The sequence below is a fragment of the Balaenoptera ricei genome, chromosome 12 (genome assembly GCF_028023285.1).
Source record: "Balaenoptera ricei isolate mBalRic1 chromosome 12, mBalRic1.hap2, whole genome shotgun sequence".
Taxonomy (NCBI): Eukaryota; Metazoa; Chordata; class Mammalia; order Artiodactyla; family Balaenopteridae; genus Balaenoptera; species Balaenoptera ricei.
Window position 1 is genome coordinate 9,441,778 of NC_082650.1, and position 27,326 is coordinate 9,469,103.

Below are 27,326 nucleotides of genomic sequence, written 5' to 3' on the forward strand. Positions count from 1 at the left end.
TTTATAATTGTTAAATGTTCTTGGATTGATTCCCTTATTCATTATGTAATGTCCTTCTTTGTCTCCTGTAACAGTCTTTGTTTTAAAGTCTATTTTGTTTCATATAAATATTGTTACCCTGGCTTTCTTTTCTTTCCATTTGCATGGAATACCTTTTTCTATCCCCTCACTTTCAGTCTTTGCATGTCTTTAGATATGCCATGTGTCTCCTGTAGGCAACATATATACAGGTCTTGTTTTTGAATCCACTCATCTACTCTGTGTCTTTTGATTGGACCACTTAGTTCATTTACATTTCAAGTAATTATTGATATGTATGTCTCTATTGCCGTTTTGGTAATTGTTTTTAGCTTGTTTTTTGTAGTTGTTTTTTGTTCCTTTCTTATTCTTTTCTTGTTATCTGATGACTGTCTTTAGTGTTTTGCTTGGATTCTTTTCTCTTTTTTTGTGTGTGTATCATAGATTTTTGGTTTGTTGTCATCATGTGGTTTATGTATAACAATCTATATATAATGTGTGATTGTTTCAAGTTGCTGATCTCTTCATTTCAAGAGGTGTGCCTATGATTAAGCGCAGGGCTCGAACCCGTGTCCCCTGCATTGGCAGGCAGATTCTTAACCACTGCGCCACCAGGGAAGTTCAGGGAAGGGGTTTTAAAGGCAAGGTGAGGGAGGGGGCCTTGGGGAATGTGATCAGCTTGTGCACAATTTTCTGTTTGGTAGGTGGTGAGGTGACCAGGTGAGGCCCCAGGGCTTAATCATAGGCCCCTGTGCCTGTGATTACTGTTTTTGACATCATATTTTACATCCAATTGTTTTGTGTATCCCTTAACTGCTTATTGTGGATATAGATGATTTTACTACTTTTGTTTTTTAACCTTCCTATAGCTTTGTGTGTGGATGATCTGCTACCTTTACTGTATATTTGTCTGTACCAATGAGCTTTTTCCTTTTGTAATTTTAATGTTTCTAGTTGTGGCGTTTTCTTTTTCGCTTAGAGAAGTCACTTTAACATTTTTTGTAAAGCTGGTTTATATTTTCTGGTTATTATATTATATTATATTTCTCCTGCCTCTGTGGGAGATTCTCCAAGATCAGCAGGTAGGTCTTACCCAGGCTCCCTTCAAATTACTGCTTCTGCCCTGGGTACCAGAGGGTGTGAGACTTTGTATGTGCTGTTTAAGTGTGTGTTACTGAACCAAACTTGGGTCCACTTGCCTCACATACAGCAAACCTAGTCTGCGGACCCAGGTTGTGGTGAAGGAAAGTACAGCATTTATTGCAAGGTACCAAGAAAGTAGTACAGGCGGCTAATGGTCAGAAGACCCTAACTCTGTGCTGGCTTTCAGGGAAGGTTTCTTGGGTTGTTTTTTTTTTTTAAATTAATTAATTAATTAATTAATTTTTGGCTGTGTTGGGTCTTTGTTGCTGCGCATGGGCTTTCTCTAGTTGCGGCGAGCGGGGGCTACTCTTCATTGTAATGTGTGGACTTCTCATTGCAGTGGCTTCTCTTATTGTGGAGTGCAGGTTCTAGGCATGTGGGCTTCAGTAGTTGTGGCACGTGGGCTCAGTAGTTGTGGTGCACAGGCTTAGTTGCTCCATGGCATGTGGGATCTTCCTGCACCAGGGCTTGAACCCGTGTCCCCTGCATTGGCAGGCAGATTCTTAACCACTGCACTATGAGGGAAGTCCAGGGAAGGGGTTTTAAAGGCAAGGTGAGGGAGGTGGCCCTGGGGAATGTGATCAGCTTGTGCACAATTTTCTGTTTGGTAGGTGGTGAGGTGACCAGGTGATGCCCCAGGGCTTAACATTAAAATTTCTTTTTCTTAGCTTGCTATATCCTTCTCTTACAATAACACTTCTGTAAGAAAAATGAGAGAATGACTGTCAGAAAGACAGCAGCCTTCTCTTTAATAAAAATTTCCCATGGACTGGAAAAGAAGAAAACCAACTGATGATTCCTGAACAGTGTTTGCATAGTCTCTTGTTAGTTGCACTATTCGCTTTTCTCCCTTGTCTACCATTATCTGTACTCAGTGGAATTCTTTAGCACTCTCTTGCAAGACCTGCTGGACTAGTTCAGATTTTTCCTCCAATCTGTCCTCAGGCCAGCTGTCCTCAACTTACACAGTAGAGTGGGGGTCGGGGGGTTAGTTCCAGTTCCAATACATATAGTCATCTACATCAGTGTTATCATACATTTATTTTTTTACATTACAGTTTCCTGACTGTACCATAATTGCACCAAATTCCTGTGTCATTCATACTGAAGGCGTTATTGTTACAATACCCGTCAGATATAACGACTGTCTCATTACTGACTCTTTCTCAGCAGAACTTTCCTTTTCCCATATACCATATGTTATCTTGTATGGGGGTCTTTCTTGTGGGCCAAGTCAGAGTGGTCTCTGAGTCCCACTGGGTTTGAGGGCAGAACCAAATGTTGCTTTTCAAAGTGCAGCTCAACGTGGAGACTGGCGTCCAAATGTGGGGCACAGCTTCTTTATTCACCAGGGCCCAGTGGCTTCCCATAGGCAGTATGTGCTGTCTCTGGAAAATGTTCCTGCCCCCTTTGCCTACCAGTTGTACTACCTGATATAGCCCCTTTTTATTAATCCAGGGAGCTGAGGCCGTCCAGATGCAGTGGTGTAACTTACAGTTACTGCTCAAAATATCCCATAGCCCAGGGTGGGGCCATAGGTTTCCCAAAGCTTGGCTTTCTGGCTTTCTGCACCCCAGTATAGTGGGCCATTGCTTACATGCCACTTTGGCTTCCAGTTGGATCAGCATGCTCAAAAAGCTTTGCTGGGTGTTTACATAGGCCTGTTCCCAGAGGTGGTACTTGGCATTTTTGCCATTATTTTCTAGGTCTAAATGAGAGTGTGAAAGAAATGGGTACTTCAGTTCCAGAGTAGTGTAATTATAGTGAAAGAGTAAAGTAACTTTATCTTAAGAAGGAGTCACAACTAGACTCCAGGATCAAACAAAGGCAGGGTTTTGGTACACAGATAATATGACTTTCCTCCAGCAACAGAAAAATGACAGTCCTTACCTTAATGTAAGGAGCCATCCCCTTTGTTTCTTACTGTTTCTTCTAAAGAGGACTTTAAGATCTGTTAATGGCTTTCAGCAGCAGTTTTCTCCTTTATTGTGGTGATGGGCAAGAGGGATCACCCCTTCACTTGGGAATGGATCCAAAGCTTAACATCTTCAAGTTTAACAGAAGAGTTAGTTACTAGCAAAACCTGATAAGGCTCTACCCACTGGGGTTGTGGTTGGTTTTCTGGGAGTACTTCTTTCCAGGTTTTTCAAAGCTCCCTGTTCCCCAGGTTTTATCTGATGGTGGGGGAAATCTGTAGGGTACTTAATCCTGTTATTGGAAAATCTATGAATAGCATTCAAAACTAATTCCAGTGTTTGTACATAACCTCATAGTATCTAATTCTTTTACTTCTGATCAGAAATTTGGGGCTTCCCTGGTGGCGCAGTGGTTGAGAATCTGCCTGCCAATGCAGGGGACACGGGTTCGAGCCCTGGTCTGGGAAGATCCCACATGCCGCAGAGCAACTAGGCCTGGGAGCCACAACTACTGAGCCTGCGCATCTGGAGCCTGTGCTCCGCAACAAGAGAGGCTGCAATAGTGAGAGGCCTGTGCATCGCGATGAAGACTGGCCCCCGTTTGCTGCAACTAGAGAAAGCCCTCGCACAGAAACGAAGACCCAACACAGCCAAAAATAAATAAATAAATAAATAAATTTAAAACTATTAAAAAAAAAAAAAAGACTCACCATTTAAAAAAAAAAAGAAATTTGTCTGCCTAGCAACTCAGAATAGAGGAATGGTCTCTCGTACAGTATCTCATAAGGACTCAATTGGAGTCTGCTTCTAGGGGCCACCCTGATTCTAAACAGTGCAAATGACAATATTTTGTCCTATGTTAAATCAGTTTTTTGACAGATTTTGTCTATAGTCCTTTCAAAGTATAATTCCTCTTCTCCATTTTCCCAGTTGACTGGGATCTCCAGGATGCATGTAAATTCCATTTTATTCCAGGTTGCTCTGAAACCCCTTGTGTACTACTGGCAACAAAAGCTCATCTGTTGTCACTCTGAATTGAGCTGGGGAGTCCAATCCTGGGAATTATTTCTTTAAGTAAGGACTTCACTCCCCCAGAAGCCCTTTCTGTCTGACACAGGAGTGCTTTCACTCGGCCTGTAAAAGTGTCTACCATTACCAGTAGATAACGAAAGTTTCCTTTAGTCTTGGGCATAACCATGAAATCTACCTGCCAGTCTTTCCCTGGGCTGCCCCCCTCACCACCCCCTCCTCCTGAATTCCATATGAGGGGGAGGAGGCCTATTTCTGGTGTTATTTTTAACACAAGTCGAGTACTTCTGTATAACCCTTTGAACAGTCCTGGACATAATAGGTCCTTGAATAAAATCTTGTATCCATTATAGGGTGGCATCCCTCCCATAGTGGTTGTTCTGATGGAAAGAGCTAAGCACTTCTTCCATTAAGCTTTCAAGAATCAAAACCTTTACTTGGTTATTAACCAGCCGCATTCCAGGTTCCAAATGGGTAGGGTTGAATCCCTTTTTAACAACATAGTTAACAAGCTTCATATAACGGATATACTAAATTTTGCCCATAACGAAGAGTAAGTTTATGTGATACGTTTATAAATATTGATTGCAACTAGGTAACAAAGCAAGTCTCCATAATTCCAAGGAATCTATGTCATATAGCACAATAAAAAGATAATCTTCGGAAATTTTGTATGTTTAGAGACTAAAAACAAACTAATCCATGGATTAGAGAAAATCACAGTGGAAATATCAGGACTTGTGAAATTGAAGTAAAGCAAAACTTAGAGTGGAATTTATGCTCTTAAATGCATTTATGAAACAGCAGGAAATGCTCATAATATGTTAAGTATTACTGAAGAAGTTGCAAAAAGGACAGAGTGAATCCAAAGAAAGAAAGAAGAAAATAGTGAAGAGCAGAAATAGAAAACAAAACAAAATAAAATAGAGATGCTCAGCAAAAGCAGTAGATGATAAAAATTAATAAATGATTTTTTTCTATTAATAAGCTTTTAGAAGACTGCTCAAAAGTAAAAAAGAAGAGGCACAAATAATGCTAGGAACAAAAAAGATAGGCAATTTTGGGATAGAAAGATCATAGGAATAGCATGAACAGCTTTATGCTAATGATTTTGAAAACTTAAATGCCCATTTTCTTGAAAAATAGATATTATCAAGACTAATTCAAGAAAAAAGAAAATCTAAACTAGTGATTTTAAAAATAAGTGACTCTGGGACTTACCTGGTAGCACAGTGGTTAAGAATCTGCCTGCTAATGCAGGGGACACGGGTTCGAACCCTGGTCCGGCAAGATCCCGCATGCTGCGGAGCAACTAAACCGGTGCACCACAGCTACTGAGCCTGCGTTCTGGAGCCACGAGCCACAACTACTGAGCCCACGCACCTAGAGTCCGTACTCCGCAACAAGAGAAGCCACCACAATGAGAAGCCCACACACCACAAGGAAGAGTAGCACCCACTCGCCGCAACTAGAGAAAGCCCGCGCACAGCAACGAAGACCCAATGCAGCCATAAACAAACAAATAAATAAATAAATAAAATAAAAATAAAAGTAAAAATAAGTGACTCTAAAAAAGAGGCACATTAGCAACCAAATGCAATATGTGGACCTTGTTTAGATCCTAATTCTAACAGACCAATAGTGCAAAACAAAAGTTTATGAAATAATTGAAACATTCGTTGAATATTTGATGATACTAAGGAATTTTTTTCAAGGGGGACATAATGATGGTTAATGTTTTTCTAACTATCAGTAACATTCTACAGTATATACAGGTTATATATTACATGACATGGATTTACTTCAAAATAATTGAGCGTTATGGTGGTGGAAATTGCATGTGGGTTACAGTATAGATTTCACTGTTCAGTACCATAGCCACTAGCCATGTGGGTATTTAAATTAAAATTAATTAAAATTTAAAAGACTGAAATTTCAGTTCTTCAGTCACATTAGCATATTTTCACACTAGTGGTGCAGATATAGGAGATGTCTATCATGCAGAAGTTATATTGGATAGAGCAGGTATAGATGAAACAAGATTGACCATGTGTTGATAATTTTTGAAGCTGAGTGATGGGGTTGAGTTTATTATTCTGTCTCTATTTGTATACATTTGAAATTTTCCATGAAAGGAAGAAACAAAGACAAACCATGCATGACCTTTGTGGAGAAAATTACAAAAGATCTAAAAGAAGAATTGAAGATACACTTTTCATGAATGGAGGCACTCCACATGATACCAGTTCTCCCCAATTTAATCTGTAAATTCAGTTCACTTCCAATAAAAAACCCAGTAGTGAGGGCAAACAGCAGAAGCAAGAAGAACTACAATCCTGCAGCCTGTGGAACAAAAAACACATTCACAGAAAGATAGACAAGATGAAAAGGCAGAGGGCTATATACCAGATGAAGGAACAAGATGAAACCCCAGAAAAACAACTAAATGAAGTGAAGATAGGCAACCTTCCAGAAAAAGAATTCCGAATAATGATAGTGAAGATGATCCAGGACCTCGGAAAAAGAATGAAGGCAAATATCGAGAAGATGCAAGAAATGTTTAACAGAGACCTAGAAGAATTAAAAAACAAACAGAGATGAACAATACAATAACTGAAATGAAAACGACACTAGATGGAATCAATAGCAGAATAACTGAGGCAGAAGAATGGATAAGTGACCTGGAAGACAGAATGGTAGAATTCACTGCCGTGGAACAGAATAAAGAAAAAAGAATGAAAAGAAATGAAGACAGCCTAAGAGACCTCTGGGACAACATTAAATGCAACAACATTCGCATTATAGTGGTTGCAGAAGGAGAAGAGAGAAAGGACCCGAGAAAATAATTGAAGAGATTATAGTTGAAAACTTCCCTAACCTGGGAAAGGAAATAGCCACCCAAGTCCAGGAAGCGCAGAGTCCCATACAGGATAAACCCAAAGAGAAACATGCTGAGACACATAGTAATCAAATTGGCAAAAATTAAAGACAAAGAAAAATTATTGAAAGCAACAAGGGAAAACCAACAAATAACATACAAGGGAACTCCCATAAGGTTAACAGCTGATTTCTCAGCAGAAACTCTACAAACCAGAAGGGAGTGGCAGGACATATTTAAAGTGATGAAAGTGAAGAATCTACAACCAAGATTACTCTACCCAGCAAGGATATCATTCAGATTTGATGGAGAAATCAAAAGCTTTACAGACAAGCAAAAGCTACGAGAATTCAGCACCACCAAACCAGCTCTACAACAAATGCTAAAGGAACTACTCTAGGCAGGAAACACAAGAGAAGAAAAGGACCTACAAAAACAAATCTATAACAATTAAGAAAATGGTAATAGGAACATACATATCGATAATTACCTTAAACGTGAATGGATTAAATGCTCCAACCAAAAGACACAGGCTTGCTGAATGGATACAAAAACAAGACCCATATATATGCTGTCTACAAGAGACCCACTTAAGCCCTAGGGACACATACAGACTGAAAGTGAGAGGATGGAAAAAGATATTCCATGCAAATGGAAATCAAAAGAAAGCTGAAGTAGCAAGACTCGTATCAGATAAAATAGACTTTAAAATAAAGAATGTTACAAGAGACAAGAAGGACACTACATAATGATCAAGGGATCAATCCATGAAGAAGATATAACAATTATAAATATATATGCACCCAATAGGAGCACCTCAATACATAAGGCAACTGCTAAGAGCTATAAAAGAGGAAATCGACAGTAACATAATATAGTGGGGGACTTTAACACCTCACACCAATGGACAGATCATCCAAACAGAAAATTAATAGGGAAACACAAGCTTTATATGACATAATAGACGAGATAGATTTAGTTGATATTCATAGGACATTCCATCCCAAAACAGCAGATTACACTTTCTTCTCAAGTGCACATGGAACATTCTCCAGGATAGATCACATCTTGGGTCACAAATCAAGCCTCAGTAAATTTAAGAAAATTGAAATCATATCAAGCATCTTTTCTGACCACAGTGCTATGAGATTAGAAATCAATTACAGGGAAAAAGCTGTAAAAAACACAAACACATGGAGGCTAAACAATACGTTACTAAATAACCAAGAGATCACTGAAGAAATCAAAGAGAAAATCAAAAAATACCTAGAGACAAATGACAATGAAAACACGATGATCCAAAACCTATGGGATGCAGCAAAAGCAGTTCTAAGAGGGAAGTTTATAGCAATACAAGCCTACCTCAAGAAACAAGTAAAATCTCAAATAAACAATCTAATCTTTCACCTAAAGGAACTAGAGAAAAAAGAACAATCAAAACCCAAAGTTAGCAGAAAGAAAGAAATCATAAAAATCAGAGCAGAAATAAATGAAATAGAAGCAAAGAAGACAATACCAAAAATCAATAAAACTAAAGGCTTGTTCTTTGAGAAGATAAGCAAAGTTGATAAACCATTACCCAGACTCATCAAGAAAAAGAGGGAGAGGACTCAAATCAATAAAATTAGAAATGAAAAAGGAGAAGTTACAACAGACACCACAGAAATACAAAGCATCCTAAGAGACGACGACAAGCACCTCTATGCCAATAAAATGGACAAACTGGAAAAAATGGACAAATTCTTAGAAAGGTATAACCTTCCAAGACTGAAGCAGGAAGAAATAGAAAATATGAACAGACCAATCACAAGTAATGAAATTGAAACTGTGATTAAAAATCTTCCAACAAACAAAAGTCCGGGACCAGATGGCTTCACAGGTGAATTCTGTCAAACATTTAGAGAAGAGTTAACACCCATCCTTCTCAAACTCTTCCAAAACATTGCAGAGGAAGGAACACTCCCAAACTCATTCTATGAGGCCACCATCACCCTGATACCAAAACCAGACAAAGATACTACAAAAACAGAAAATTACAGACCAATATCACTGATGAATATGGATGCAAAAATCCTCAACAAAATACCAGCAAACAGAATCCAACAACACATTAAAAGGATCAGACACCATGATCAAGTGGGATTTATCCCAGGGATGCAAGGATTCTTCAATATACGCAAATCAATCAATGTGATACACCATATTAAGAAATTGAAGAATAAAAACCATATGATCATCTCAATAGATGCAGAAAAAGCTTTTGACAAAATTCAACACCGATTTATGATAAAAACTCTCCAAAAAGTGGGCATAGAGGGAACCTACCTCAACATAATAAAGGCCATATGTGACAAACCCACAGCAAACATCATTCTCAATGGTGAAAAACTGAAAGCATTTCCTCTCAGATCAGGAACGAGACAAGGATGTCCTCTCTCACCACTATCATTCAACGTAGTTTTGGAAGTCCTAGCCACAGCAATCAGAGAAGAAAAAGAAATAAAAGGAATACAAATTGGAAAAGAAGTAAAACTGTCACTCTTTGCAGATGACATGATACTACACATAGAGAATCCTAAAGATGCCGCCAGAAAACTACTAGAGCTAATCAGTGAATTTGGTAAAGTTGCGGGATACAAAATTAATGCACAGAAATCTCTCGTGTTCCTATACACTAATGATGGAAAATCTGAAAGAGAAATTAAGGAAACACTTCTATTTACCATTGCAACAAAAAGAATAAAATACCTAGGAATAAACCTACCTAGAGAGACAAAAGACTTGTATGCAGAGAACTATAAGACACTGATGAAAGAAATTAAAGATGATACAAACAGATGGAGAGGTATTCCATGTTCTTGGATTGGAAGAATCAATACTGTGAAAATGACTATACTACCCACAGCAATCTACAGATTCACTGCAATCCCTATCAAATTACCAATGGCAGTTTTTCCAGAACTAGAACAAAAAATCTTAAAATTTGTATGGAGACACAAAAGACCCCGAATAGCCAAAGCAGTCTTGAGGGAAAAAAACGGAGCTGGAGGAATCAGACTCCCTGACTTCAGACTATACTACAAAGCTACAGTAATCAAGACAATATGGTACTGGCACAAAAACAAATATAGATCAATGGAACAGGATAGAAAGCCCAGAAGTGAACCCACACACCTATGGTCAACTAATCTATGACAAAGGAGGCAAGGATATACAATGGAGAAAAGACAGTCTCTTCAATAAGTGGTGCTGGGAAAACTGGACAGCTACATGTAAAAGATTGAAATTAGAACTCTCCCTAACACCATACACAAAAATACACTCAAAATGGATTAGAGACCTAAATGTAAGCCCGGAGACTATAAAACTCTTAGAGGAAAACATAGGAAGAACACTCTTTGACATAAATCACAGCAAGATCTTTTTTGATCCACCTCCTAGAGTAATGGAAATAAAAACAAAAATAAACAAATGGGGCCTAATGAAACTTAAAAGCTTTTGCAAAGCAAAGGAAACTACAAACAAGACGAAAAGAGAACCTTCAGAATGGGAGAAAATATTTGCAAATGAATCAATGGACAAAGGATTAATCTCCAAAATATATAAACAACTCATGCAGCTCAATATTAAAAAAAGCAAACAACCCAATCAAAAAATGGGCAGAAGACGTAAATGGACTTTTCTCCAAAGAAGACATACAGATGGCCAAGAAGCACATGAAAAGCTGCTCAACATCAGTAATTATTAGAGAAATGCAAATCCAAACTTCAATGAGGTATCACCTCACACCAGGTAGAATGGGCATCATCAGAAAATCTACACACAATAAATGCTGGAGAGGGTGTGGAGAAAAGGGAACCCTCTTGCACTGTTGGTGGGAATGTAAATGGATACAGCCACTATGGAGAACAGTATGGAGGTTCCTTAAAAAACTAAAAATAGAATTACCTTATGACCCAGCAATCCCACTACTGGGCATATACCCTGAGAAAACCATAATTCAAAAAGACACATGTACCCCGATGTTCATTGCAGCACTCTTTACAATAGCCAGGTCATGGAAGCAACCTAAATGCCCATCGACAGACGAATGGGTAAAGAAGATGTGGTACATATGTACAATGGAATAGTACTCAACCATAAAAAGGAACGAAATTGGGTCATTTGTAGAGTCGTGGATGAATTTAGAGACTGTCATACAGAGTGAAGTAAGTCAGAAAGAGAAAAACAAATACCGTATATTAACGCATATATGTGGAACCTAGAAAAATGCTGTACGATGAACTGGTTTGCAGGGCAGAAACAGACACAGATGTAGAGAACAAACATATGGACACCAAGGGGGGAAGTGGTTGGGTTATGGTGGTGGTGTGATGAATTGGGAGATTGGGATTGACATATATAAACTAATATGTATAAAATGGATAACTAATGACAACCTGCTGTATAAAAAAATAAGTAAAATAAAATTTAAAAATTTAAAAAAGTAAAAAATGTAAAAGATTGCCAAAAAAAAAAAAAAAATCCCCAATAGCCAAGATAATCCTAAAAGGAATGGGGGCAGGGGTACTCACTCTAGAACCTATCAAGGCTTATTTTAAGGGTATAAGAATTAAGAAAGGCGTTATATTATTGATGCAGGGTTAGACAAATGTGTTAGCGGAACAAAATTCTCCAGAAATGGACCCTAGGTAGATTAGACCTTGGTGTAGGGAAAAGTCATTTCTTATCAATGGGGAAACTGGTTTAGTAATAAATGGTCTTGGGATATTTGATTTCTAGAGTATGATGATTTGACTTTAGACATCCTGGGTTTTAGGTGTTTGTGGTGCTTCCAGGTGCAAATGTGCATTAGGCAGTTGAATATATGTGCTTAGCAGAGAGACTTGAATTAGTTATAGAGACTTGGGAATCAAAAGCTTACAGGTAAAGCTTTGTGATGAAAACACTGAAATTACTTAGCACGAGAATATAACATGAGGAAAAAAGAAGAGCACAGGTGGAACCCACTGAAACACTAATACTTAAGGGCTGGGTGGAGGCAGCAGAGACAACTGTAAACTCAGTAAGAGCAGGGAGTTGTATTGCTTTATTCACATCTCAGGTTTCCGTCCGTGACAGGTGGTAGGTGCTCAATAACTGAATAACTGTTTGTTGAATGAGTAATGGGATGGAGCAGCCAGTAATAGGGGAATCAAGCTAGAAAACCAGGTGTCATAGTAGCTAGAGGAGACAAGGAGGGAGTAGTCAAATGCTTTAGACAAAGACAGTAAGATGGTGACTGAAAAGTGGATTTAGCAGCAAAGATGTCACTGGTGACCTTGGGGAGGGCTGTTTCAGGGCTGGAGGAAGACACACTGGGGAAAGAATCTTAGGAAAGGGAGGTGAGAGAAGTGGCAGTAGCTGGAGGGCGCTTGGGTAGACCGAGTGTTTACTTTTTTTTTCCAATTGTTTGTTTTTGTGTTTTGATGGGAGAAATTGGACATCCAGTATTTAGTGGGGAGGAGTAGAAAGAGCTGATAGAGAGGAGGGAGTGTGTGAAGATTAAGAAGAGAAAGATAGATAATGAGTCAAGGTCCACATGGAAGGGAAAAAAATGATATCTAGAACATAGATGGTACATTTCCCTTCGAGAAAGGGATGAGACCTTTTCCTCAGAAATAGGAAAGAACAGTGCAGATAAAAATCCATTTGGAATCTGGAAAAGGCGATGCAGATAAAGATATGAAAGTCGGCCAGGGTAGATTTCCTGTGATATTAGAAAGCTTAGGCTTGAGGGTGCCTTACTTGCATGGGCCCCTGTGAGTGCTAGGAGTTACTAGGAGTTGTAATGTCTTAGGGAGGGAGGAACACCAGAGTGTAATCCTGAAGTATTTCTATGTAAGCATTTCTGACAAATTAGCTAATGAAATCCCAGAAGAAAGGTATCAAAATTTCTAAGACTCCAGTAATTTATTGTGATATCTTTTCTCATTCTAAATCACTTTCATTTTAGTACCTAATTTGATATTTGTGGTTTTGTGGGTTTTTTTTTTTAAAGGAACCTCCCCTTGCCCCACTATTTGAATAAATGTTGATTCCTTCAATACCTGGATCAGTCCCTGCTTGTAGGTATGGGGGCAGAAGTTGAGGGAGTTCAGAGTCATAATTTTCTGAGTGAAATAAGAGACAAGATCATTTGAAAAGGATGCAGGTAGGGTAGGACGCTTGGCAGAGTATGTGGATGTTTAGAGCAGTCATCATGGGGATGAGAAGAGAACTGATTAGGGACAGCAAATGTCATTCTGAGAGCATGCTCGCAGTTTGCCTTTTGTCCCCCTGCCCCCAGTTTTGGCTGTCCAAGTGTAAGAACAGAGAAAACACATGTTTCAGGTTGGGGCTGCAGGATAGTAGAAGGAGGAGGGCTCTGGTATGTTGAGGAAGCAGGTAGAGAGAGAGGTTGAAGTGATGCACCCCAGAGTCGAGGCTGGGTGGGGAAGGAAGTACAACCATGGGACGGATGCTCACCCCCAGAAAGCAAGGATGGATGGTTTGTTGAGGCTGGAGAGCAGTGAACTGGAGATAGTCAAGACGCTGAGAGAGTTGAAAGAGAGTTAGAGTTAGTTTATTCTGGAAAAAGCTGAAAGAGCCAGTGATGTCATTTGAGGAAATCTAGAGGGAAATAAGATGAGGAAGTGTATTTCCATTATACTCATTCATATCCAGGACTTGGTGGGAGGGGAACCTGCTGGCGGGTGGTTTGTTTAAGTTAATACCGTGAAGGTTTTTAGGCCAGAGAAGTAATAGTAAACAATATTCGTATAATGTTTTATAGTTGACCACTTTCATAGTAGGTGTCGGGATTGAAGGAAGCAGTAGATTTTTGCTCTGCATTTTTGTTTTAGTCAAAAGTTTTCATGTAGTAAGTAAAATGAAAATCTATACATAAACTCTTAGTTTACATTGCATTCTGCCTTGGTTTTATAAGCAGCTACTTCGTTGCTGTCTTTGTATTATTTTTACCATTATCCTGTGTCTCATAGAGAAGTAGCAGCAACCCTTTAAACAGTGAGAAAATAAGATACAATGACCTTTAAAACAGTGACCTTTACAAGTTTATCTGTTGCCTAAACTAGTTTGCTTAGTCATCAATTGAGGTACTAGAATTACAAGAAAAAATGTTTAAGCTTTTTATTTTGTGTTATTGCTAACAGATTTTCTTACACATGTACACCAAGCAGTTTCCCCCTTAATCCCTGTAAAGCTGCCAGAAGTTTTTAATGTATTAAACCAAAGACCATTTCTCACATGAGTTCCTCAAGGCATCTTCTTTCTTTTCTCTTACTGCAAAAGAAAAAAGAAGAAAGAAACGTCTCATCCAAAGACAATCTACGATTCTAGAATACTGAGTTGTTCTAGAAACCATCGCATCATATTTAGATCATCTTTACTCAGTTGATGAAATAGTTGAGCAAAAGGATAGTGATTAAATAGTTGGGCAACATCTCCTTCTTTGACAGGATGCCAACAAGTAACGATTAAATTTCAAAGATTTTAAACAATGTTGGGTACCATCTTGAAGGCGTTGGAGAAAAGCTAAACACTTCTATGGGTCCTAAGTATATCTTCCATTCAGAGCTGCTTTTCATTTCTGTAGGGACTTCAGTCACTAAAGATAAATATATCTATATATATGCATATATATATTTTTAGAAGGCATTAAAATTTTTTTGATTCCTATATTGATATTCTGATTAATAATCTCTTTTCCTTTTTCCTACTAATCATTGTTCACAGTTGGACACAGTTTGATGAATAATCATCGAGGTACTAGCAAAATACTATTCTAATAAGTCTGCTTTAAATTTTTAAGGGAGAAATTTTTTTCTTTAATTGAAAACTTTTTTTCCAGGTCTTGAAAAATCTAACTCTGTGGGCAGTCTACTGTGATTATGACATGTTCTTATAGTTAAGAGAAATGTTTTTAATTACATGCTAAATTAAATGTGTTATAATTGTTCTAAGCACACAGAATGTCCCTGGCTGCTTATTGCATCATCTGTTGCAGAAGAATGGGAACCTCAACTCCTCCGCCAAAAAGCACCACACACTGGAGAGATGTCAGTGAGTACACTTTAAACAACAATATCTTCTTGTAGAAACAGTGATAGAATTGTGGTTAAGTTTCCAAGGTTGTCCACAAAAACTTATTTAATCCATGATAAATCTCAAAGTTGTTTGTCTTTTCTGTACTAAAGGTTCACCCCAAATTTGTACGCTCAGAGCCATGCATACTCCTTTTTCTTGGGAATCTTTTCCCTCCCCTATGTTTCCTGTCAGATTCATACTCATTCTTTTAAACTCAAGTGTCACTGCATTCTTATTCAGCAGCCATTTATTAAGCTTCTGTAAAACATGGTGCCAGGCACATGTATTAGGTTCTGGGAATTCAGTGGTGAACCAGGAAGATGTTTTGCTTGCCCTATAGGAACTTAGGATCTAGCACTCATCTACTGTCTTTATTTGTAAATCTTTATTTACATTACTTATTACTAATCTTTATTTGTAAAATGAGAATATTGGCCTAGGCCATCTTTCATTCATTCTCCTATGTGTCAGGTACTATTACTAGGCCCTGAGGATACAATATTGAATAAGATGAAGTCTCTGTCCTCATGGAGCTTCCTTTTGATCGTTAAGAAAGATCAGTTTTTTAGGATAGACTCTTTTCATCTAGAAAATTCTGTGATTTTGTATTTTAAAAATGAGGAGTGGGACAGAGAAGGGAGCTTTTCTTCTCTCATCATTTCTAGCAAAACACACTCAAGAGTAGTAAATACACTTCGGGGTAGGAGAAAAGGCTGTGAGTCTGTATTCTGTTTCCAGGGCTTAGTAAAAAAGAAACATCCTAGTAAGAAGAAACAGATGGCAGCAGTATAAGAGGAAATAAACTGGCTGCTCCCGGGGAAGTCCAGGAAGCCATCTTGGAATGAAAAAGGTCCCAGAGGGGTTGCACAGTCAAGAAGCTCTGTGTGTCACAGCTTTCCATCTAATCCCTGCAGATTTTCTGGAACTGTCCTCTTTCCTGTTCTGGAACCACTGGGTCCTAGAGTTTGGGAGGAATTTCCATCTCCCTTGGCTGATGCATAGGGAAGTTGATGGAGGGAAGTTCCTTATCCCTCAGTAGGGAGGAGAAATGTGTTCTTGGCAGCATAAGTTGAAGGTCTGAACAAAGGGCTACCTACCTCTATACATCCAACAAATTATAGGTTACATAGATATTCATGGGCTGCCTGCAGTCCCTCACCATCATGGGTAATATATTAGTTAACATTGTGTTCAGTACATATAACAGAAACTAGACTATAATGGCTTAAGTTAGTAAGGTTTTCATTTTTCTTACATAACAGGAAGTCAAGATGGAGACAATTTAGGGCAGGAACCACAGTTTAGCAATTCTCTCGTCTTCCTGCTCTATTATCTTATTGTCCTCATGGTCACAAGTTGTTGCTGAATCCCAGGACATCAAGAAGACAGAAAGACCAAAAGCCATGTTATGAGGCTTTGTCTTTTTATTTGGGGAGGGATCTCTCCCTATAGACTTCCATCTATATCTATATGTTTATATAGATGTATTACATGTGTATGTATATATATATATATATATTGGCTACAGCTGTGTTGCACAGCCAGCCCTAGCTGCAGAGGAGTCTTTAGGTAGTAATCAGGTATCTTTGAATATCTTTAGGTAGTAATCAGGTTGTGTTAGTAAGAATTAAGGGGCTTATGTGTATTGAATAGGCAGCTAGCTGTGTCTGGCACTAGGACATTTTTTTTTTAATATTAAAAAAAAAGTTTTCCGAGTTCCAAACAAAAAATTTATAAATAAACTTGTAGGATGTAACCTATATTTTTTTTAAAGATTTTTTTGATGTGGACCATTTTTAAAGTCTTTATTGAATTTGTTACAGTATTGCTTCTGTTTTATGTTTTGGTTTTTTGGCTGCGAGGCATGTGGGATCTTAGCTCCCCGAACAGGGATCAAACCCACACCCCCTGCATTGGAAGGAGAAGTCTTAACCACTGGACCACCAGGGAAGTCCCTAACCTATGTTTTAAATGGGACTACCTATATATGGCACTTAACCACCAATTATAACATAATTTCTTTGGGAAGAATCATTTTGTGTCCCACTTCACAAACATAATTCCTTAATATAGTCTTAGGTAGTAATATGGAGAATTCTTCCCATTCCTTTATTTAACTGGTTGTGAACTAAAAAAAATCAGGACAGTTAGCTCCCTGGACATTGCATTCAGTGAAAGCACTTTAGGCCTGGCAGTATCAGTAGTGCAGCAAAACGAGAGTTTCTTACTGATTTAGTGTGGAGGATGGCAGAGTAAGAAGAGGTGGAGGAAGGGGAGAATTAGTATGAAATATAGATTATATTTTGGACTCAGTGCTTATTGGTTCATTTTTTGTATCTGGGAATAGGAAGCCATGTGTTGATAGTAAATGATTATATTAATGGAAAAATATCAATTTTTCCAATTGATATTCATCACATTGACTTTTTTTTTCCCTTTCTTTTTGAAGGAAATATAATAAAGTTTACTGGATCACTTATTTTAGGGTAAGTGTCAACTGTGAAATATTAACTGGCTTTATGATACTACTGTTTGAAATCTCAGTGGAAGTGATTTACAGGTAGCATGGGGCAGTGAAAGGGTATAGATTTTGGAATCTGTAAACATGTGGATTCATCACTGGTTAATCACTGGTTCTACCACTTCAGTGTTGTCTTGATCCAGTTACTCTAACTCCTGAGGAGTGTTTTCTCTTGGATCGAGGTGTACGATGGGGATTCTACCCACCTGGCACTGTTTCTCTGAGGGAAGCACTTGGCATGTACAGAGCAGGCACTCACTAATTAGCTTTCACACACCTAAAATCACATCTTGTGTTAGGTTATAAAGAGGGTGAAGAAGGTAAAAATCAACTATAGTCAGAATTACTTTTGAACACCCTTTAGGTCACCATAAAGCTCTTATGAAAGGAAGTTGAGGTTGACTGAGAAAACCAATAGATTGACACTCTCGTCTCAGGCTGTTTCAGAGGCACCTGCTTAGTGAATGGAGTGACTATCTTCCCCCAAATCGTTATTTTTCATTCTCTTTTCTTTCCTTTTTTTTGGGGGGGGGGCGGGGGATATATATGTAAAGTTTATGTGTAATACTGTTCTAGTGTTTTTGTTAATAATATTCTTTTTCATTAGTATAAATATAAAATCAACTCTTAGATGCTAAAATGATAAAGGAGATATATTTGGCATTTTATCCAAATACGCACATTTCTCCATGACATTGTAAGACAAAACATATTTAGATGATTTTTTCCTTTGACTCATTCCAGGCAAAAGATAAATGTATATTCTTTTCTATAATGCAATTTCTTTGTTTATATCACAGTTATATTCAGGAATATAGTGAAAATTAATCACAATTTCTGGTAAAGAATTTTGTCTTTCATGGAAAGCATGATAAAAATACTGAATAGATTTGTTCTTTTTGGCTGCTCAGATAGATTCCCCAGGAGAGGTTATGATTCTTGAGAGCTTTCTCTCTATTCTTCTGGTACTGGCCAGTGTCTGGCCTTTCTGTCTTACTTGCTTTTGCTTTAGGGTGGGAAGCTCAGAAAAAGACTTCATAAAACTGTTGTTTCTAAGTTGTGAATCCAGACAGAGTGCAGCCTTTGTGTCTGGATTTAGTGTAGGTCAATCTGATTAGGGGAAAAATCCTTCATTTTAGGATACACAACATTGTATTTCACTTTTTTTTTTCTTTCCAGTTTTCTTTTTTTTTTTTTTGGCTGCATCGTGCAGCTAACAGGATTTTAATTCCCCAAACAGGGTTGAACCCGGGCCCTCGGCAGTGAAAGTGCGGAGTCCTAACCACTGCACGGAATTACACTGCAGTAATACAGGAATTCCCTGTATTTCACTTTTTTAAAAAAATAAATTTATATATTTATTTTTGGCTGCACGCGGGCTTTCTCTAGTTGCGGCGAGCGGGGGCTACTCTTCCTTGCCGTGCATGGGGCTTCTTATTGCGGTGACTTCTCCTGTTGTGGAGCACGGGCTCTAGGCACACGGCCTTCGGTAGCTGTGGCTCGCGGGCTCTAGAGCACAGGCTCAGTAGTTGTGTCTCACGGGCCCAGTTGCTCCGCGGCATGTGGGATCTTCCCAGACCAGGGCTCGAACCCGTGTCCCCTGCATTGGCAGGCGGATTCTCAACCACTGCGCCACCACTGCATCCCCTGTATTTCACTTTTAATATTTGATTTTAGGTATAACTCTTAGGAGAGGAGAAATTTTCATATGCTGGTGATAAGGAGTTCAAATTGGCTAATCTTTAAAAAAAAGTTTGGCATTATCTAGTAAAGTTGAACAATATATATACTTTCAGAAAGTCTGAAATTTTACTTCTAGATATGTATCCTAGAGGAACATATACACATGCATACAGTGTAGATGTATACAATGTGTAACAGTATTATTTGTAATAGACTCAGACTATTGATAGAAATTCCCTAAATTGCCCGTCTGTGGTAGAACGGATAAATAAGTTGTAGTATAGCTATACAATGGATGAATCACATACCATATGAAAATATAAATGCATGAACTCCAGATACATGTAACAACATGGATGCATCTCACAAACAGAAGGTGAACTAAAGAATACATACAGTGTGGTTCCATTCCTGTGAAGTTCACAGACAGACAAAACTAAGCCCCGTTGTTTAAAGGTTCATGTTTAGGTGGTGAACGATAAAGAATAGCGAGGATATTACTATAATAAGACCCAGAATAATAGTTAGCTATAGAGATGAGAGAGTGGGTCAGAATCAGAGAGGGATGCACTGTGGGCTTCTGGGTACTGTTAATATTTTGGGTTTTTTTGCCTGGGTATGGTATTGCAGCTACTTATTATTATTTGTAAGCTGAAATGTGTGTATACATTTATACGTATATATGTATAACGTATGTTATATGCACATTACTGTATATATGTTATATTTCCCAATAAAAAAGAAAGAAAAAGTTCTACAAAAAGCTTAATAAAAAAGAGTGCCTCCTGTGTTATATTTAGATCATATATTTATGATGAATTTTTTGTTTCTTTTTAAGAGGTTCTTTATTTATTACATATGAAGTTCTGGCCTTGAAGAAGTCTTTGACATTAGATACTCAAGTGGTAGAAAGAGAAAAAATGAAGTCATATATATATGTGCACACAGTTTCTTTAGATAAAAGAGAAAATCACGGTAAGTTTATGGTAAAGTAATCCCATTTTCGTGAAAAATGGAAGCTACTTATTGAATTTAAAAATGAGTAGGAATGTAAATTGGTACAAACACTATGGAAAACAGTATTGAGATTCCTTAAAAAATTAAAAATAGAACTACAATAGAACCAGCAATGCCACTCCTGGGTATTTATCCAAAGAAAATTCTAAAAGATTATGCACCCCTCTATTCACTGCAGCATTATTTACAGTAGTCAAGATATGAAAGCAACCTAAGTGCCCATCAGTAGATGAATGGATAAAGAGGATGTGGTACATATATACAATGGAATATTACTCAGCCATAAAAAGGAACGAAACCTTGCCATTTGCAGCCAGAGGATATTATGCTAAGTGAAAACCCAGAGGATATTATGCTAAGTGAAATAAGTCAGAGAAAGACAAATGCTGTATTATTTCACTTATGTGTGAAATCTAAAAATAAAACATGAATAAACATGAATAAACAAAACAGAAACAGAATCGTTCTACAGAGAACAAACAGGTGGTTGCCAGAGGGGTGGGGGTGAGGGGAGGAGAGAAATAGGTGAGGGCAATTAAGAGGTACAGACTTCTGTTTACAAAATAAATGAGTTATGGGTATGAAGTATGGGGAATGTGGTCCATAATTATGTAATACCTTTGTGTGGTAACATAATAACTGGACTGAGCGTGGTGATCGTTTTGAAATGTATAGAAATATGGAATCACTGTGTTGTATACCAGGAGCTAACACAGTGTTGTAGGTCATTATACTTCAAAAACAAACTCATAGAAACAGAGATCGGGTTTGTGGTTACCAGAGATGGGGCATGTGGGGGAAGGGGAACTGGATGAAGGTGGTCAAAATGTACAAACTTGCAGTTATAAGGTAAATAAGTACCAGGGATGTCATGTATAACATTAATAAATGTAAATGTAAATGTAATTAACACTGCTGTATGTTATATATGAAGGTTGTTAAGAGAGTGAATCCTAAGAAGTTCTCATTACAAGGAAAACATTTTTTTTCTTTTTCTTTGATTTTGTATCCATATGAGATGATAGATGTTCACTAAACTTGTTGTGGTAATCATTTCATGATGTTTGTAAGTCAAATCATTATGCTGTTTACCTTAAAGTTATACAGAGCTGTATGTCAATTGTATTTCAGGAAAACTGGAAGAAAAAAACTATAAAAAATAAAAAATGAGTATTTAAAGCACAATATTAATAAAATAGGTTCAGCTAACTCTATGAATCACCAAACCCTATGAGAACCAAGTTCCTAAAGAATTAATTGAAGATCAAATTTTGGACTTTCATTTTTAACCCAGATTTGTAGCTCTCCTATAACTAAGTCAGATGAAGACTAGCCAGCTTTTTTAGTCTAAACTTGGAGTTCCTCACCTTCATGAGGACTGTCAGTTCGGAGGCTGGTCCTCAGTTTAGCAAGCATAAAAACATGATTTTGTCACTGAGCTCAGAGGTATTTTTGCTCTAAGGCATTTATTCATGCACACTAAACTCATGAGATGGATTCAGAAGTATGAACACCAACTTATTTACAGAGGGAAAAAATCTGTCGTTAAGGCTGGAAAACCTGTCTTTACTAGTCAGAACACTCCCCTTCTCCATATTTTGGTCACATGGAAACCCAATTAGTAGTCAGACGATTGCTTGGTGAACATGAAATTTTAGGGCAGAGGAGTATCTTTTCATCAGGATATGGGTAGCTTGGTGAGTCATCACACTAGATTTACCGCTGCCTGTTCTACAGTGTCAGCCAGAATGACCATGCCTGTGAGCACTTCACATTCCCTGAGTGGGCACGCTCTGCTGGTCCCCTGTCTGCAGCTATGTGTATCACCACTCTCTCCTGTTTGTGTTTATTGTTATTTCACCTTCCTTAGTTCAGCGTGCTTTTATGGTGTGTTACAATTTCAATTACACAGATAATTTTCATAGCATATAATTTACCTATATAGTAGAGCTTAATCTCATTAGTAAGCTATCTCTGAATTTCACTTTGAGAGTGGTATTTTTAAGTGACATTTTCCTGAATGTAGTTAATCCTATGTTGTATATGAGGATTTTTGTAAGTTTTAGTTAGTGTTTTTGCTTTTGTTTTGTTTTTACTTTTTCCCTGACTAGGAAAGCAGTGGTTTTTTTGGGATCTAGAGTTCTGTGTTCCCATAATGGTTGTAGTTGCTTTAAATAGTGACAGTAAAAAGAGAAAGATGCTGTTTTATATTTTCTTTTTGAAGAAATTGGGGTTTAGTTTATACATTTTTTTCTTTGAAGTATTGGAGCATAGCATTAAGAGTACCTACTTGGTTTTATTTAAATTTGTAATCATTTTAGGAATCACCTACCAGGCAAGAAAAGAGCTTCACAAAGCAGTAAGAAAAGTATTGGCAACATCAGCCAGGATATTACAGGGTCCATTTGCTGGTAAGTGTCACATATTTAACTGAGACTCCTTATCAGTAATCTGAAAGTCATTCGATGATCAACCTGAGATTTTTTTCCCATTTCTTATACTAACATTTATTATAGCTATGGAAAATTGAGGAACATTATTCTCTTGGGCTATATTTAAGGGCTTGATGCCTTGGACTGTTTTCTTCCTTCTATCTTTATGGATGCATTGTTGTTAGACAGTTGTAAATAAATATTGAGACTCTCTTGATGAATATTTCAAAGTTTAAAATTTGTTAGAAAACCACTCCCATGCTTTCTCATAATGAGAATATTGCATCAAAAATGTAGATTTCACAATCAGGCAAATCTGCATTGTGAAGCTGGCTATAAAAAGCTGACCTGATCTCTTTAAAAAGTTGGCATCATGAAAAAAAAAATGGTGGGAAAACTTTCTAGAATTAAGATACTAAAGAGACTTAATCAGATCCTGTTTTTTAAAAAACCAGCTCTAAAGATATTTTGAGGACAATTGGAAAAATTTGAATATGGAGTTGGACTGAATTTTAGATGATTTGGAAGATTTTTGTTAGTATTCTTGGGTGTTAAAATGGCATTGTGATTATATAGGAGAATGCAGGCTTATTCTTAGGAGATGCATGTTGAGCTGTGAAAGGGTGGAATGTCATTATTTCTGCACCTTTCTTTCACATAGTTCAGAAAAAAATACACACACATCCTGGGGAATTCCCTGGCAGTCCAGTGGTTAGGACTTCATGCTTTCACTGCTGAGGGCCCAGGTTCGATCTCTGGTTGGGGAACTAAGATCCCACAAGCCGTGCAGCGTGGCAAAAAAAAAAAAAAAAAACAACACACACACACATCCATATAGATTAAGCAAATATGGCAAAATAATAACATTTATTAAATCTAGTTGTGGTAAGCATGTGGATGTCAATGTATTATTCTTTTAATCTATCCCATATGCTTGATATTTCTCATAATAAAAAGTTTTTTACGGAAAAGGAGCCAAAAAAAAAGATCTCATAGTGAAAGCAACGTAATATATAAAACAAAAGCACATACATAAATATATGTAACAAATAAAACAAAATAATATGACAGAACTGAGAACAAACCTATCAGTCATTATCAACACCTGGAGATGGATATAACTTTCCTATTGTAGATTTCAAATATTTATAAATTACTGTCTTAAATGTGAGGATGAAAATGTTGTTTTAACTGTTCACATTGTCTTTTTTTTTTTTTTTTTTTTTAACAAAGACACCTTTAGTACAATTGACATAGAAGATCACGAATGTGCTGTGTGGCTGCTCCTGAGGAAGAGTAAGTCCGATGACAGAGCAGCACGACTGCAGGCTGTGCAGGAAATGTCAGAGACCCATCACTGGCATGGTAATGAAACCATCTGAACACATGGCACACCATCAGCTAGCTCTTGATTTCTGATGTAAAAGAGAAGGGAAGGAGATATTAAGGAAGGAAAATAATTCAGGAAATATTAATATATGTAAAAAATATTTTCAAAAAAATTTAAAAGAAACTCCAGTGATAGAGGAAGTGTAAAACCTGCTGGCCTGGTAGTCATATTGTGTTTGGTAAGAACACCCTCAAAACTGAGGTAGATATATTTGTATAACTTTCTACCAGAATGAACTTTTACTTGATTGGAGAAACTCTTGATTCTGATAGTTACGGCCTAATGTGTCTGTGTTTTTTTTTGGTTCCTATTTAATAAAATATATTTTAATTGCTGGCTGCATCAAAGTTATATTTGCATTCACTTTGACAGTCTATTTGGCTTTAATACTAATACTTGGTCAAATGTGCCTAATTTGCATGTGTATATTTGTTTTTTAAGGAAGATTTTAAATATTTAGTTGTATTTAAAATCACAAGTTCTGCAGTAAAAGTACATGAGCAAGAGATCAGATCTGCTCTGAGTACAGGGACTAAAGTATACTTTGTTAGTAGAGTCATCTTGTAAAAATGGGTAAACAAAAAAGAATAATGTTTTCAAAGAAAAATTTAGTCTCAGAATAAGGTCTCTGTCTTCATACAAGTTAATTAGTTTGATTGAGTGGTGGCTATAATAATTTATAATGATTTGTAATGTAAAAATAAACTTATTTAAGCGAGTGGAGACTTAGAATAAAAATCTGTTTCAAAATCTGCCTTCCAGGACTCCATTTCAGACTTCTACTGTATCAGAAAAATCAGAGTTGGAGCCCTGGCATGTAGATTTTTTAAAAGTTCCCCACTTGATTCTGAAGAACTCACCCAAGTTATATAGTGCTATTATTAAAAAATGTCTCCTTCAGTGGCTGCAGTTTTTTTTGATACATGTCCTTAGTCCATTTGGGATGCTATAACAAAATACCTTAGACCGGGTAGCTGATAAACAACAGAAATTTATTTCTCATGGTTTTCTGGAAGCTGGGAAATATAAGATCAGGGTGCCGGCAGATTCTGTGTCTGGTGAGGATTGAGGGAGCTCTCTGGGGTCTCTTCTATAAGAGCACTAATCCCAGTCATGAGGGCTCCACCATCTTGACCTAATCACCTCACAAAGGTGCTACCTCCAAATACCGTGACATTGGAGATTAGGTTTCAACACATGAATTTGGGAGGGACACAAACATGCAGTCTATAGCAATACACAAAGAATAGAATGGTGAAATCATGAAGGCTAAAACAAAGTACTACTGTCTGGAACCTCAGATTATTCATGGGCTTCATGGAATGCCAAAGCACCATATAGGTACCAGGGGACGACAGATTTAAACGGAACTCACCTTTTTTGAGTAGTGATCAAATAGCTTTTGGGTGATGGAATTTTTTTTTTTTTAAGGACAAGTTAAATTGGTTCTGACCTATCAGTTTTCACGTTTGAGGTTTATTTTTTTCAAAAAGGTTGGTTTGATTGTGATATATCTAGATACATGTTGAGAATTATGAGGTCAGTCATGGAAATGTTGGATATTTAGCTTACTGGTATTGTAAATGCAGTTGCAGTTAAAAAAAACTTGGGAAGTTTTGAATTACAAACTTGTAGTTTAAAAGTTAAGTTGGTCATTTAACCTTTGAAACAACCATAAGCTAATTTGGGTGCTCGCAATATACTTTTACAATAGATTACCAGTATAGGATAATTGCTCAAGCCTGTGATCTGAGAACTCTTATTGGTCTGGCACGAAGCAAAGATAGTGATCTTCGCTTCTTTCTCCGCCCACCTCCTTTACCATCTTTAAAAGAAGTAAGTAAATAAAATAATCCAGTGAGTAAAACATGTTTAATATATCGTCTTCACTTTGGGTGCAAAATAACCATTCAAAAAGAAGTTTGTTGGCTACTTGTCACAAGCAGGTAAACTAGGGTGTAAACCTGCAATTGTAGTTTCCATTCCAAGATTTCTTGATTCCACAGGAGGTGCTGTTTCTCCTAAATTATTTTCCCCTATGTGGAGTTGGGAGTCTCTATACACCAGAGGGTGGCTTCTTAGCATATCAGCATCCATAAATTGGTCCTTTGTTCTAAGGTTGCTATAGAACAGTTTTTCTCGACCTCAACACTACTGACATTTTGGGCCAAATAATTCTTTGTTGTTGGAAGCTGTTCTGTACACTGTAGTAGCATCCCTGGCATCTACTCATTGGATGACAGTAGCACCCCCGTGTTGTAACACCCAAAAATGTCTCAGATATTGCTGAATATTTCCTGGGGTGCAAAACAGTCTCTGGAGAACTACTACATATAGATATTAATGTACTAATATACATGGATATTAACTGTTAACTACTAATACAGATATTAGAGCATGTTCCTTGAGCACTTTTCTCAGACTTTTCTAGAAAATGAAAATCTGAAAACTTGCAATCCGTCTTTGAAAAATAGAAAAACAAATTATTCTAGATATTAGTTATTAGAAAAAAATCAGATAGGAACAAGTTCTGCATATTAAGAAGCCAGCTTTAGTTAGAAAGAATGTAATAATTCATTTTGACTCAAGATGTGAAGTAGCCTATGAGGTGAACATCTTGAGCTATGCTTTGCAATAGGTCTTTCAGATTGAGTTAGCAGACATTAAAGTATAGAATTCAACATTAAATGATTCTCTACTTACCAGAGTGGTGACTGTTTTCAAGACTAAAAGCACTGATTTACCTCCCCTGTTTTGTTTTGGCTTTGATTCTTTGGGTACTTTTTGTTATACTCAATTGTTGAGTTTAATTATGAAGAATTTCTTTTCCTTTATTTCAGGATTCTTCCGTTGAAGAAGAGCTCAGACAGTTGCTGGCTTCTTTACCTCAAACAGACCTAGATGAGTGTATCCAGTATTTTACATCTTTGGCTCTGAGTGAAAGCAGTCAAAGTCTAGCTGCTCAGAAGGTTAGCTAATTTATTCATTCAGTAAATATTTTTGAGTGCCCACTTTTCCAAGATATTGTGCCAGGGGCTCGCACTTAGAACTTCAGAATAGGCATTCATCCATGAACTGAATAAACATACTGATTCCTGGTTGTGTGTCACACAATGGGCTAGGTGTTTAGGATAATGGGGAGACAGGTAAATAAACAAAGTCACAGAGTGTG

The 27,326-nt window shown here is 37.4% G+C and overlaps 1 protein-coding gene across 3 annotated transcripts in view; it reads left to right on the plus strand.

Moving 5' to 3' along the window:
- SERAC1 (serine active site containing 1) overlaps window positions 1–27,326 on the plus strand; it is a 79,325-nt gene that overhangs the window by 21,932 nt on the left and 30,067 nt on the right. For 2 of the 3 annotated variants that reach the window (XM_059940913.1, XM_059940912.1), the window contains exons 2-8: window positions 14,989–15,087; window positions 17,561–17,597; window positions 20,154–20,290; window positions 22,654–22,743; window positions 23,998–24,129; window positions 25,869–25,990; window positions 26,995–27,123. In XM_059940913.1, coding sequence (XP_059796896.1) covers window positions 14,997–15,087; window positions 17,561–17,597; window positions 20,154–20,290; window positions 22,654–22,743; window positions 23,998–24,129; window positions 25,869–25,990; window positions 26,995–27,123 — 738 coding nt within the window. In that variant the 5' untranslated portion in view covers window positions 14,989–14,996. The remainder of the gene's footprint in view (window positions 1–14,988; window positions 15,088–17,560; window positions 17,598–20,153; window positions 20,291–22,653; window positions 22,744–23,997; window positions 24,130–25,868; window positions 25,991–26,994; window positions 27,124–27,326) is intronic. The other variant, XM_059940915.1, reaches the window with a different exon arrangement.